The 14843-nt window shown below is 38.3% G+C and overlaps 2 protein-coding genes across 2 annotated transcripts; both read right to left on the bottom strand.

Moving 5' to 3' along the window:
- Positions 1–1032: 1032 nt before the first annotated feature.
- Positions 1033–13143, bottom strand: LOC135598419 (uncharacterized). The gene is made up of 10 exons (XM_065092170.1): positions 12971–13143; positions 12673–12857; positions 11803–11911; positions 9834–10236; positions 6540–6609; positions 6378–6445; positions 4274–4389; positions 4088–4194; positions 3411–3550; positions 1033–1722 (listed from the first exon to the last, which is right to left on the bottom strand). Exons 1-10 carry the CDS (start codon positions 13049–13051, stop codon positions 1454–1456), a joined length of 1548 nt encoding a protein of 515 aa, XP_064948242.1. The 5' UTR covers positions 13052–13143; the 3' UTR covers positions 1033–1453.
- A 456-nt stretch (positions 13144–13599) lies between these two features.
- LOC103986844 (calmodulin-like protein 3) lies at positions 13600–14627 on the bottom strand. The gene has a single exon (XM_009404964.3). It carries the CDS (start codon positions 14264–14266, stop codon positions 13814–13816), a length of 453 nt encoding a protein of 150 aa, XP_009403239.1. The 5' UTR covers positions 14267–14627; the 3' UTR covers positions 13600–13813.
- Between the last annotated feature and the right edge of the window lie 216 nt (positions 14628–14843).

The following is a 14843-nucleotide window of genomic DNA, read 5'->3' as shown; positions in this document are numbered from 1 at the left end:
GCGTTTTAAGTGATGTAAGACTAACTTCGATCATGAAGAGACAATTAAAGTAAAAAGAATCAATATTGGGCCGAAGTGGAATATGTTAGGAGATTAGATTTCGGGTTGAAGGATCGGTCGATGTGTCGGTAGAAGGCTTCGTGCCATGAGTTGGGACATCGGGCCAAGAAGATCGAACATTACACTATGGAGATCGGATATTATGGGAAGATAATATGCCGATTGGGCAATACTCACCTCTCGCCAGTACTCTCTTCATTCATAATAGCCACCCGCAACTCCTAACAACGTTTTTATCTATCACCACTAACTGAAATATTAAATTATTTTTTTACCATTTATTTTTTATTTTCGTTAATAAAACTCATGACATTAGAATAAATGGACTTAGATATTTCACTTTTATTACTATAAAGATATCAATGTAATTTTTTAAAGTATAAAAACTAAGATACTAAAAGTCGCTAACTAAGAAAAATAATATATACTTATCCTAATTTTAGAGTTTTTCATAGTACTAACTTCATGGTTGGTTGCCCGACAAGCTTATTCGAGCCAAACAATGTGCGACGCATGTTATCTCTAGAAGTCAAAGATGATAGGTACGAGTAAAATATGTCATAAGAATATGGATATTGCCTAATCTCCCAACATGTCACCCGAGACCTTATAGAAGACCAATGTCGAAGATAGTCTAACTCGGTCCCTCCGATGTCTAAATCAATCTCTAATCAATCATGTTAGTGATGTGGAAAAAATAGGTGCCAAAGAGAGAGAAACAAAATGAGAAAACATGTTTTTACCCTAACTCAACTGGCCACTTTGTGGTTACATATCGTAACGAACATGCTAGAAATGACGACCTTCCACTGCTAAGTGAAGGTCTCGATATGTTGAGTCTCTGAGATGGTTCATTTTATCCTCTACCAACTGTCACCTAGGAAATCGCCCAATATACTACATGAACATCGAGTGATGCACATCTGCAACACCATAGCCAACAAATATGAAATGAAAACATGTAAACAAAACTTCTAGGAAGAAATGAAAACATGTTCACTGGTCGAAACAAAATAACAAGATTCCGCAGCACCCAAATCAAAAGAAAGCAGGCCAAGGGCAGTCAACAAATGGATTAAGAACAACACCCTGACCATGAGATTAACATATTTAAATATGGCTACATCTACAAAAATGTAAACAAAACATCACTAACAAAACTAATTATTCAGTGGAGACAACTCAACTCAATGTCCAATCTGGCTGGCAAATCTCAATTCATTTTTGAAGCTGTCGTGCCTAATCAGTATATCCATAGTCTTTTGATGTGTCATCCCTTGGCATATATCCATGATCAGTATCCCATAAACAGCATATCATAAAATAGCACCATGTGAATGCTTTACTCGCGCAGAATATGCACAATAGACCAACTGCTACCATATTAAGCATGTCATATAGCAGCACCGGGTGATTCTTTTGCTTGCATTTTCTCATCTGCATAACCTGATGCCCTGCCGGACCTGCCTATCACATAGGATTGAGGAGCCAGGTTTTCATATTGCCTGTTGAGACCCTGGTAGGAACGAGCTGCAAAAAATTCCGACCCAGATCTAGCAGCTCCTTTGAACATAATAGTATTAGGATGCTGGCTTTGCAAATTTAGTGCCTTCTCAGTGGTCTCTGCCAATGCAAGGGACCTTTCCTCATGTTCACCATTTTCTGTTAAAATGATCAGTTCTCAATTATCAAATTAACTATGAAACATAAGTTCAGTAGCACTAGCGTTTGACCAAAAAGTATCAAAAAGATACCATAAAAGATTGCATCAATAGAAAATTGGCATGAATTACAGACCAAATGTGAATTCAATTTCCCAGTGGAAATGCTGAACAATCTCACTGTTTAAAAAGAGCCAATAAAACAAGAAATATTAAAAGATTGTCAGCATCAAAAGAAGCTATATAATTAGATGTCAGCTATAAGTCAATGTTTCAAGATGTACTGTGGCAGAAGGATTGGATACTTGCACAGAAGGATTGCATAGTTATCTCAAGAAATCTTCTAATCATCAATGATTAACTCTCCCCTCTTCTGGCATTATTCTGATTATAAACTAACTGGAGAGCTATACTTAAGAAGGAATGTTACAGAAGTATGCTAAGAAATTACAGGAATGCTACAGAGCTATACTATATCTAGGTCTCTTTAGCATGTCCATACCTCCTTAAGAAATTACACTTGAATGTAGATCTAAAATGCATCTTCCAGTTTCACATATACAGCCACATCGGAAAAGGTCATGCACATCAACTGATAGGAAGAAATTGAATAACTGCTAGGACTTGCTGCTTACTGGTGAAGGCATGACCAACTTAGCTCCCTTATATATGGGACATCTCTCTCAGCTCTCAACTGCCTTATCATATTGGGCATCTCTTTCAGTTGTCACATGATCATATGATTGAAAAACTTGATTTCGTATCAAACTCATATCAATTTCCTAAGATTGATCCCAGCAATACCTGCAAAATTTACGTTCGGATGTGCCCGCATGACATTAGAAGAAAGCTGGTCGCACTTAATGATGAGATCTTCGACCATTTAGCTCATCAAAATTCCACTGCATGTGGAATCCTTTGCTTTCTAAGTACAATAAACTTCTTGATCTTGTTAATTTTGAGCAATATCTTCCTTCATCAGGCACTATACAATAATGATCCCACACATTTACATGAATAATCAGAGAATCAGAATTTAATATTCACCTAAGGCTATAAACCATGGTTTTTGAATAACTTTAAGATACAACTTCTGAAATGTTAGATGCCAACCTAGTAGCAATGGGACACTTCAATTTGCCAGATGCAGTGTGCCTAGCACTTAACAGAAAATTTATAACTTTTATCTCAATATATTGATGACATATTGTCTGCTAAGAATGACAAGGAACTTGTCAAATGCAATCAAGGAATAATCATCCTTAATTTTAGAATGGATGCATGAGAAGCTGCATATATTCTTGAAGTAAAAATCTATTGGGATCATTTTAGATAAATTTCCAATAGTTCCCATTAACTCTCCAATCTCGGAGGTATAGCATTTGGTTCCAGAAGATGATGCATCTCATGTCTCTATGATTTTGCAAGTGGCCCATGGCAGCAAGTGATTCGTTTTCACATACTAAAGATCAAGTTCATTCACAAACTCCAACAACGGTGTATTTATCCATCCAGCCATCAATAGTAAAGATCAACCATAGTTTGATAAATCACAAGGCTGACTGTAGCCTGTTTGTTATCATAAATTACTAAATAAAACTCAGTGCACAAGGAGGAAATTTACTCTACAAGGAGACAGATGATGAACAAATAAAGAGAAAGTATCATGTTAAAACACATTGAAAATACCTTCAGGCTGAATATCTTCCATATAACCACCTTTGATAAAGGAAAACCGAGCTTCTTCGGTGCCACTGACAGCTTCTGGTCCACTAGAAACCATCAGATCGTGGAAATTTAAAACATATTCTCCTGTCCACTGTCTTCCCCTAAAAGTTGGAAAAAGTCATTCAGAAACCTTTTCTTCTGATCAGATGTGCAGGAAAAGAAGAATGGTACACCAATCTAACAAAATAATTCAGTGGCCAAATTGCATATTTGTGGAGCAAGGATGCAGGGATAGACAACCAACCATGAATACATGTTCACAGCTGTCAATGACACTGCCAGTGCATTCATACAAAAAATTAGGAACAGGGTTTGCATCACAGGCATCAGTCCGTAATGAAAAGTTAGAAAAGTTAAAAGTTCAGACATTAGAACACCCAGTATGATGACATAGTTGTTTGGTGAAAATATGCAAATCACTTTGAGGTCTAAGTTGGCTACCTAAACACCATGGTATCAAAATAAATTTGGGTAAAAAACCATGAAATTTTACTCTCTGGGAGAAAGAGTTAACCATATTTAATCATCTTAAAATATAAAATCAATTTAAAGATAATAACAAAAATGAATGAATACATTTCTTTATCAACAAAAGGTAGTGAGTGCATGGCAGTTTGTGACAGTGCATGTCAACTTACCTGCCAAAAGCTAATGCAGCTTCAAAAGGAGTGATGATTGGAGCTAAAAATTCTTTGCTGTCCAGCAATGCGGTTTGGGCACAAGAGACATAGACAAAAACATCACACTGGCCCAGGATACATGATCAGATAATTCAACCTAAACAATTTAACAGAAGAAACTTGCAGTTTGTGAGGAATTACTACCTCGGGAAAGTTTGCGAGTTTGGCAGAATTTGGTCTTCCCATTACTAGTGTATAGGACTTCTTTCCAGCCCCCTTAATCAGTTCTTTCATTTGTTGGATGATACTAAGATAACCAGCTGTATGGAGCAGACAAAATTGACCATATGCTTTTAACAAGAATTAACTTGGCAAATTAGAAACCAGAAACAGAAAAAGACTGAATATAAAGCTTCAAGGATTTCAGAACTCAAAGCCAAAGAGAAACTGAAGTGTTTGCATTACTCTCCAGACCCGGTATAACATGGGTGTGTATCTGATGGTCTGACCAGCAGTCAGGAAGCAAAACAAGCCCAATCAGGTCCAAGACCAAGACAGGGATTACCATTCAATAACCCTGTAAATGGAGCTTACCAAGCAGAAGGAAAATAATTGGGTGCTCGCCTAGATGCCCGAGCAAAGCGAGGCCCAAGTGCCTAGTAATAGGTCCAAGCAGGCACCATCAACTGGGGACAACCTAGGTGTCGGCGGTTCAGACACAATCCTGAACCAAATCCAGTTGACTAGAACCTGAAACAAACCAAATTCGCCATGATCCGCTGATTCTGGTTCAATGGAACCATGTCAGCATGAGCCCAATACCTTCCCCCCGCACCATATCAGCGTGAGCGCAATTCCGTCCCCCCTCGCCCACTCTCCTCACGCACATGCACGAAACTCTATTTCTTTCCCTCGGAAAACCTAATCAGCGACAACGTCTTCTTTTCCAACAGCAAGCAGCAGCAGCACCTTCCCCTCCAACGACGAATGACATAGTCAACCTATAGTGAGAGGCTTCTATGCATTGAGTGGATCTCCGATGGGCTCTTCTTCTTGCAGTAACTCTCTCTCCTTCCCCTCCCCCTCATGTTGAGCCTCCCCGAACCCCGACAGCCTCCTACTCTCTTCTCCTCCTACCCTTCTGCGTTGAGCATCCCCAGACCCCGACATAGCCCACTTCTCCCTCATCCTACTCTTCCGCATCGAGCCTCCTCGAACCCCGACAGCCCCCTCTCCTTCCTCCCCTACCTCCTCCCCAATAACTCCCTTCTCTCCGCCCTCCTTCCTCCTCCCGTCCTAGCTGATAGTTGACCCACCCTCCTCCGATAGCTCCCGCTCCCATCAACTCCCTGATAGCTCCCTACTCCCTTCCAATTGATACCCCCATCTCAATCCTCCTCAATAGCTCCCTGCTCCCCTACCAATTGGCAGCAACTCCCAATAGCTCCTCAGGGATACAAATCAACTGAACAGCAAGATGATGACAAGATTGAGATTGTTGAGGATAATGAATGATCATTGATATTAATCTTGTTTTATTTTATCATTTTTATTATTATATTTGGACAATGTAATACTATGGTACTTTGAATTAATGTAACTTGATGTTTTATTTTAAATTTACTGATCATATTTCTCAATAATTACATATTTCTTTAAAAAATTTCAATAGTAGCAAGTGCATGTCATCATTTAGAGTTCGGGCAAGCACCTAGCACCTCAGGCATTTTGACACCTTATTGCCTTTTAACGCCTAGCACCTTTGACTATACTGCCAAGTGATAAGCCCACCCGACTAGTCGTACCTCAAGCGAAAGAGACCAATTGAGGTCTCTTTGGCTGGTTCATATCAAACCAGTCCTCTCTCTTTCTCCTCTACTCTCCTTCTCATGCGCCCTCTCTCTCACTCTCATTCCCTTTTAATCCCCCTCAAAACTCTCCTAAATCACTCCAGAACATCTAAAATAGAACTACTTGCTCAAGAAGAAGATATTTTATTTTAATTCTCTTCAAATCCAGGTAAGTTTGAACCTAATCTCTAATCTAATTTCATGTAATTAGGTTAGGGTTTATGGTTTCTCTTATAACCCTAGCCTAGCTCTCTTCTACTAACTTGATTTACAAAAATCAAGCCTTGATTAATGTAAATTCACAAAGTAGTCATTGCAAATTATTTTTAGTTCAGCACATGACTAATAAGGTGCAACGTAAAGGACTAATTTATGCCAGAGATAGTGTAGAGATGCTGAACTTTAAATAAAATGCCAAAATGGTTCATATACAAAATAAAAATCTGCTATGAACGTACCACAACCTAAAGTGCCAACCAATATGCCAACAATGTTTGCATCCTTTGCTTTCTCCACAAGGTAATATCTACATGAATTTATGCATACATGGGCAGTTAATCCAGGTCAGTTGTCCATGAGACATGTGATGTAAAAACATATGCCCGATGCACATTTAGTACCTACGCTTGAGAATTCTTCTCTGACAAGAGGTGTCCTCCAGCAAGCGTCTTTCATCAGCATCATACCTGACTGAATAAAATAAAAAACTCAGAACAGAAACAAATGTGCAGTATTTAAAACTTCAATTTGCATTTCCAAATATCCTCAAGAAAAATGATATCATTATGTAATTTTCAATGTTATCAGCATCTTTATCATGTTAAAAAAAGTTAAATCATAACAAGAATAAGAGACTCTTTAATGCATGCATTCACAACATGTCTAAAAGTTTGCTTGCTCTTCCATGTTAAATTCTCAAATTCAAGTAGTGAGATAACTTTTGTTCCACCTTGACATTCTGAAGTGAGTCACACATATTTGTATCCTTGCAATAAGGTGATTACAGTGGTCCACTAGCATCATTTTACCACAGCATTGCAGTTCACTGATATGATAAATCATAGTGCATCAGTTAAAAGAGTTTACTTATCAAACTTGCAAAATAGCATCACTACTAGCTAAGTGGTCATGAGAGTAAATTTTTGACACAAATATCAAATTGAGATTGCTATCGGCACTTGCAATGAACACAGATATACAGCAGAAGGATGGATTTATCTATACTAGACAAGAAGTCATGCATGAAAATGGTCCAACTCCTTAAGTAAACTTCTGACACATCTCTACTGAAATCAAGACTACCAGTGGCACTTGCAACAAAGATAAATACCGAGGATGGATAAGCTACCAAAGATACATAACAGAAGGATAACAATTAGCTTTCCTTTTTGTTATGTATACAAGCTTAATTGCCTTCACTTGAGGTTCTTAATGTAAAGAGTCCTAGACAAAACTTACAACAAAATTAATTGCACAAATAAAATATTCAATTAGTCCTGTTTTCAGTGAAGGCCAAACTCATGTAGCATAAGCTGTCCCTAATCTGTTAAACCAATTTTGTTTTTGTCAGTAGTGTAAAAGGCACCCCACAGAGTTGGGACATTATGGATTCAACCAAGTTATGTACCTGGGTATGGACAGAAGTCAAGAAAGGCGTGCTTAAGGAGCAACATCAAAGCATGATGGTGAAAACCAAATTTTGGACTGAAATTGCCGAATAATTGAGAATAGGAGTAACAATGAATGGTAAGATCAAGTGAATTTGATCCACTGAATTAACATTTTAACAAACAAAATAAAAGTAAGGGAGAAGCGCTATCACGTCATTGCTTAAGCTGTACACTGCTTACTAATATCACGAGCATTGCAGACATACAGTATCTATCTACAGTTTCATCGTATCGAGGATCCTGATCAACCTGCCATGGACTCACATCAATCATTTTGGTAGGAGCAGGTACATCTTTTAGTTTTACATTAAATTTATTATGCATGTTTATTAATTAAAACTCTTTCCCATATACATGTATTTTTTAGATATTGTTTTTTATCCTTATCCGATATATGTTTTAATTTGGTATTTTATTGTTTTCAAGATTGAAATCACTTTATTGTTATCAATTCTGAATGTATTTGCCAAGCTTAGGTGAGAAAGAAACCTAAGATTAGGTTTTTTATGTTTTTTTGCAGGTTTTCTTGCCTTTTTTATACACCAAAGAACATCTCCACATATCATGTGTCTATGCCAGTACAAAGAGGACCATACTGATCCAGACCCAACCTTGTATGTGTTTGGTACCCTAAATTCAGTTCCTTGCAAAGAAACATTTATGCTAAATTACCACCAAGAATTTAAACTAAATTAGTCATTGTCTTGGCCTGTATTCTAATCTACCTGAAAATAAAAAATAAGACATCCTGACTTCAACTTATATCCAAGTTCAATTTTTCTGAAGTAGCTCAGATCTATTGTAAATATTCTAGCTTGGTGATTTTTAAAAGTGCAGCTCAGTTCTGATTTGAAACAATCCACGAGCTGCTTCATGTTTTTCTTTATATAAAGATATAGATTTACTAAGTTGTCCTTTTCCTATTTGTTGTGGTCGGGAGTTTGAGGGAGAGGTTGGGAAGACCATTGCTGGGGTTTGGGAGAGGCCAGGGTATCACCCCTGCTTATGCGTCTTTTGAAGAAAAATTAGGGAATTCACAATATATTGAACCAGCCCTCCCTCGTCCTGAAGCAATGAGTCATAGTCCTGATTTAGATATCACCACTAACAATGATGATATGTGAATAATAAATTAGATGCCACCTCTTCCCTTCCTCATCCAAAAAGATAATAAAATAAAAGATACGAAGAAGACATATGCATAAGTCAAATGTCAATGTCAATTAGAGTTAACTGATACAGCTTGATCATGGCAAAATCAGCTGTAAGCAGTTGATCTGAATTGTTTTTCTCACATATTAATCAGTACATCCAATATCTACCACCAACCCTGCCATCATCAACACCATTCATTACTCTGTTAAGCCATCAGTCCCTTTCTATTTTTCTTCTTTCGTTCTCTTCTTGCTCTACTGCTACAGCAATTGACATGCTTTCATCCAGTTTTACATTAAGTGCAGCCCATGTTGCACCTCACACCAAGGCTCCAACAAATATTAGCAATTCAGTGTCCCTTCAGCTTTTTCGTACTGCCATTTCTGCTGGTCATCATCATATGGTATATCAAGTACTAAATATTAATGAGATCAGAACTCCAAAGTAACCCAAAGAGCAAGAATATATCATCTTGGCAACTAATATTTCCTTGAATGAAAGAGGGCTATCTTGGCTATGGTAAATTTTTCACAATCAAAATATTAAGCCTTTGAAGCATTATTTAGCCATCTGTTAATAACTATTGACAAGAAATGCAGCAAGCTCTTACAGCTCTTGTCCTAATGAGTAAATAGATAAAAGAATGACTTCCATTAAGTATGAAACACCGACAATTTAATTCAATGGCAAATTTGATAGAAATTCTTTTACACTAAAACTTCAAGTGCTTGTAGGTAATTGACATGCAAATAATCCAATAAATGCACAAGACATAACCTCCATCTAAAAGTAACAATAATGTTACAGAAAAGTCAGTACTCGAACAGGGAAAAGAGTATTTTCAAATAACAACCATATCCTTTAAATAGCAACCAAATTGAGTATGAGTCTCAATCAACATAATTATAATTGCAAATCAAATGAAATGGCACTAACTATTAAAAGGTCAATTATTGGCAACAATTGAAGTATCCAAACATCCTAAATTCAAGTTAAAATTCCTAGAATTTTAGCTTTAAACAGAAAAAGATTCATAATCTGACAATTAGTTAAAAGAAATATATCAAACATTTACAGAATTTTACTTACTTATTTCACAGTTATTGAATGTAAGCACAACATTGGTAAATGCAGAATTCTCGGGTCCAATCCAGAATAATAAGTAGTCCTCTATCTTGTGATCTGATGGGATACTCCATGTCAGTCCTCCAAGTTCGAAGCAGGTACCATTTTCCATTCTTCGGCCATTACCAAACTTAAGGATCTTTTTCTCATCTCTGCCACTAGTGAATCCAGCATTAGTAATGGAACCATTTAGTGACCTAATTTGATCTTTCTCTGTTGTACAGTCCTGTGATGGGTTTATCACTGAACCAATGACATCTGAATATTTCACCATAGGGCCCCAGTTGGAGTGACTCAATACCAACGATTCAGCTACCACTGTTTTGAGATGCATCAATGCATGTGAATACTCCAGTCCATACAAGACCTACATATTAAATGTGGTGAATAAATAATTTAATAACAAACTTTAAAAGAGAAACAATATGCCATGTGAATACATTACATTCTACTTTTTAGTTTTGTACACTGCAAGGTGATTTATTATGACGAGCATCTTATGACTAACTGATCATATAACTAAAGCCATAGAACCTTTTTTTATCATACTTATATGTCAACATGAAATCGCATGTACTCTAATGATTACATTATTTATAATGATGACAAGTCAGTTGCAAATGAGGATGGCCACATCATCTGTACAACATATTGGTATTTTAAAGCTAACCATTAGCAGATAAATTGTTTGGTAAAGATTAACAAATTGTAGACCAGATTAGTCCCCATAAGGAGAGATGTACAATGATTCCATGAAAGCCCAATTAATCCATGAAGGGCCAATGACACAAAAAGTAAAGGAACTTAAACAAGTAAAAAATTGCATTAAAATTGTGTTGAAAGATGAATAGAGCATGAAATTAAAAGGCAACAAACAGATGGTTGATGTGGACAAATTTTTTATTTCAAAAACAAAATATCATGGTTATGAAACATTTAGGAAACCATGCTCAGATTTATAAAAAGAAGTAGAATAGTAGGAACTAGGAAGTGAACAGCGTTACATAAGTCCCAAAGATGTACCTCACATATATTCTTGCAAAAATAAATGACATCACAAAAAGGGACTGAAACTTCAAATATAATGTATATCCCTTCTATAGCTGATATTATGGTACATACCACGGTTGTCACATGCTTCTTTTCTAAATCTCAATCTTTAAGGGGTAAATACATAGTTATATACTCTCAGGCCGTGGACAAGGGAATTTTTAAATGGCATACTTACGTCATAACACAAGGCAAAACCAAAGGCAAGGAGGATTCATGACAACTGCAATGCTAATAGTTATCACTTGTTTAGTTCGTGAAATTAAAGGATTCTTATATAATGGATTTTCAATCTAAGCTATAGAAACATGTTTATAATAACTTTCTTTACCTAGTTCACACCCCTAAAAAAACCAAAAAAAGAAAAGAAATAATTGGTGACTCCAGCATGCCTATCAACAAGTAGTGTGATCAAAATAGGACATGCAATGTGTCAGCCAGCACAGTGTGCTAATGACAATGAGATCCTTATAAGATCTTATGATTTAGTTCAAGGTCTAATCCTTGATGGCGACAAAGCATTTGATTAACAAAAACATGTAGGCAAATCATAAATCTACCAAAACACATTTTAATGTCTACACGATTGAGATTTGGAATCAGTGGAACTTCCATTAAAATCCGAATGTAGAGGACAAGGAACTCCCTGCATCACTATGTCTCTACAAGCATCCATTGAATTTATAATGAATATTTTAAGAAGCTTGAATAGGTTGCCATGCTATTCTGCCTCACATGTTTTAGCACTTCCATTTTCTCTTATTTAAGCAGCAGAAAAATCTTTCCTTAACCAATAGCCTTTTGCACATAACAGACAGATAGAATTTAATACAAAAAAAACATAGGTACTTATAATATATATGCATGTATAAGTGGCACATACCAGAATAGGTTTGTTGGTAGATGATAAGCAGTGACCTATTAGATCAGCGCAATCTTTTATGTCGATAGAAGCCTTCCCGAACACAAACATAGCGGGCAAAGTCGACGTTCTGAAAGTAAGAAATCAGGAATTACAGATAAAAAGGAACAATGATTTCAAAGCAGAAGCAATTTGTTTAAAAATCTATAAAATGGAAGACATTCAAAACCACCCAAGTAGGGAAAAAATGTGTCCTTTTACAAAATTAAGAAAACTGAGAAAAATTGAGACAATAGTACAGTAAAACTTTGATAAAATTTACAACTGGCAGATCAAAACCTGAACAGGTTACTGCATCACCAAAAAATTCTCGATTCAAGTGCAAAATTCCACCAAGAAAGAACATTAAAACCAATAATAACAGCACAAGGTTGGATGAGGTATCAATTTCAAGAGATATCATACACTGAACTGGTAAAGACCATTAGAAAAGGGACCTATAGATCCTACTCAAATCTGAAAAATAGCTCTAAATTCAAGACCATGATGTGCAACCCATAAAGAAGCAAGGTAGTGGAGCTGAAAACAGTCCAGAACGATGAAGTTATGATCTTTATGCTAAAATTAAAGCCTTAGAAGCTTAACCAAAACCGTCAGTTGCCAAAACTAACTGGCAGCGACCAGAAAATTTTCCCTAAACTGCAACATCGGGAATTATGAAAAGAAAAGTAGAATCGTCGTCTGGATGATGGAGAAACCTAAGGCACAGGATGACGAACCGACATCTTTGATCACCGTCAAAGTGAGCCTTTTCATCAAAAGTACATACTTTTCCAAGTCCCCAGTCCCTAAAACCCAGAAACCTAAGTTAACATATCAAAGATAACTTACGGGCTCATGCAAGCGTGCCCATAGTGCACCACACAGTCGGCATCCACATGCGAGGCCCCAATCTCATCCACGCAGCAGCTTCCATACGCCGCGTCCGCCATGACGAACAGCCGGACCCCCGCCCCGAGCTCGCTCCTCAGGGCCTTAGCCACCCGCGGCGAGTCCTTCAGCAGCTCGTCAGGAAACTGACGACAAAGATAACACTTCATAGATCATGCGGTAGAGCAAGATAAACCCTAGAATCGGAGGTTTCAGAAAGCCGAAGCTATTGGACCGAAACAAAGGACGGGACAAGGACCTGCAACGCGACTCTGGTGAAGTTTCCGGCGCGAAGGTAATCGACGGTGCGAGAAATTTCGTAGTTCAAGTCGAAATCCATGGCGCAGAAGAAGAGGAGTCGGAAGCGCAGCAGCGGAGGAGGCGGTGAAAGAAATCGCGGCGATGGGGTCTATCGGAAAGCCACGTTTGGAGGGAGGAGCGATGGATTTGGGCCTCTTGTAAGCCCAATCAAATCTCTTCATGTGAGTTCGATTTTTCTAGAAAATATATTTTCTTTTGGATCTTTTATTTTTTTAAATAGGATCCTCTAATTTTTGAAATACTTAAATTACCACTTAAAATTTTTCGCATCTTTATTATGCTTTGGTCTGTTATAATATTTTGACTATCATAATAAAAATACTATAAAGTCTATTTGAAAATATTAAAAATGATTTAAATAGATCTATAACCTCAATTAAACTAATTATAAATCTAAAGATATGATATTATAATAATTTATTAGTAATAATAACCAAAGAGATATGATATGAAATCATTTATAGTTTATAGAGCAATCCAATGGTTTCTTCCTGTCCAAGTAGAAGTCTTGTTGTCAACTTATTATTATCCTTCAGTAGTGATATGCCATAAAGAGCAGAGTAGATGTGCAATCGAAGACTGAAAAGGCCATCTCATAGCTAAACAAAAGGATTAACATTAATGAACTGATCAAAAGAAAAGCTCAATGAAGTGACATAATCTGTGGATCAAGCAAACCATGCTTTAATTATGTAGGTTGTGTTATCGTCTTATGATGGATTCCTCCCTCAGCGGTATCTACAACCATGTTGTCTCCTCCACTGCAGCGATGCATGGCTAGCTAGGTCAAGGCCGCAAACCCTCCGCCCTTCATCATCTGCTTGAACTCCTTGAAGTTGACCTTGCCGTCGCCGTCGACGTCAACCTTGCTTATCATCCGCCGGCAGTCCTCCACGGTGCGGCCTTGCTTGAGGCCGAGTGAGCCGAGAACCGTCCGAAGCTCCTCCACGGTGATGAAGCCGTCACCGTTCTGGTCGAACACGTTGAAGGCCTCCAGCATGTCCTCATCCTCGTCCCGCTCGTCCATGATGGCCTGGTATAGCGTGCCGAACTCCTCCATGTCCACGCACCCGTCCCCGTTCACGTCGATCTTCTCGATCATGGACGCCAGCTCCTCCTCGGGGATGTGGATCCCCAGGTTCTTGAGCGAGTCCTGCAGCTCCGTCTTGGTGATGCTGCCGTCGCCGTTGCGGTCGAACATCTGGAACACCCGCTTCAGCTCCGACGGGTCCATCCAGGCGCCGCCGACGACGACGCCGGCAGCCCCAAAGGTTCTCCCTTGCGGCTAGGAGACGAGGAGGAGGAGGAGTCGGAAGCTTGGCGAGAGATGAAGGCGAGAGGAGGGAGGTGAGCTTGCTGGGGTCAGGAAATAGAGACGTAGGATGCTATGGAGGTGGTGGCCAACGAGGGCTCTTCTTACGATAACAGCTGGCCAGAGTTTTTTCCATTGCCCAACTTATTCGAGTGGTGCGGAGGAAACGAAGGTGGCGACGGTTGAGGATGGGCGGAAGAAGCCAGCCGTGGCTAATTTAAACGCTTCTCTCTCTCTCTCTCTCTCTCTCTCTCTCTCTCTCTCTCTCTCATAATGGCTTTGTTTATTCGGTCAACAGGGATGAGGGAGGGAGTTGGCGGGGGATAATAGGAGGGTGGAGAGTTGAACGGGAATGAGCTGTGAAAGTGGGTGGTGGCCAAGCAACGAGGCTGTGCTGCTATTGATAGGAAATTTGTTGTTCTTTTTCTGCTAAAAGAACAACATTCTCTTCATCTTCTTCGTCGTCGTCATCCTCTATATCGCCATCACGTTTACGTCT

This window comes from Musa acuminata, chromosome BXJ2-1, assembly GCF_036884655.1.
Source record: "Musa acuminata AAA Group cultivar baxijiao chromosome BXJ2-1, Cavendish_Baxijiao_AAA, whole genome shotgun sequence".
NCBI lineage: Eukaryota > Viridiplantae > Streptophyta > Magnoliopsida > Zingiberales > Musaceae > Musa > Musa acuminata.
The sequence above is the reverse complement of the archived record's forward strand: the minus strand, read 5'-3'. Positions and strand labels throughout refer to the sequence as shown.

Excerpts from the sequence above, each read along its gene's own strand:
- LOC103986844 (XM_009404964.3), bottom strand. The coding sequence starts at position 14,266 with ATGGACCCGTCGGAGCTGAAGCGGGTGTTCCAGATGTTCGACCGCAAC.
- LOC135598419 (XM_065092170.1), bottom strand. The coding sequence starts at position 13,051 with ATGGATTTCGACTTGAACTACGAAATTTCTCGCACCGTCGATTACCTT. Across the intron at positions 11,912-12,672 it reads GGGCACGCTTGCATGAGCCC|AACGTCGACTTTGCCCGCTA; the intron begins GTAAGTTATCTT and ends TCTTACTTTCAG. Across the intron at positions 6,446-6,539 it reads AGAAGAATTCTCAAGCGTAG|ATATTACCTTGTGGAGAAAG; the intron begins GTACTAAATGTG and ends AAATTCATGTAG.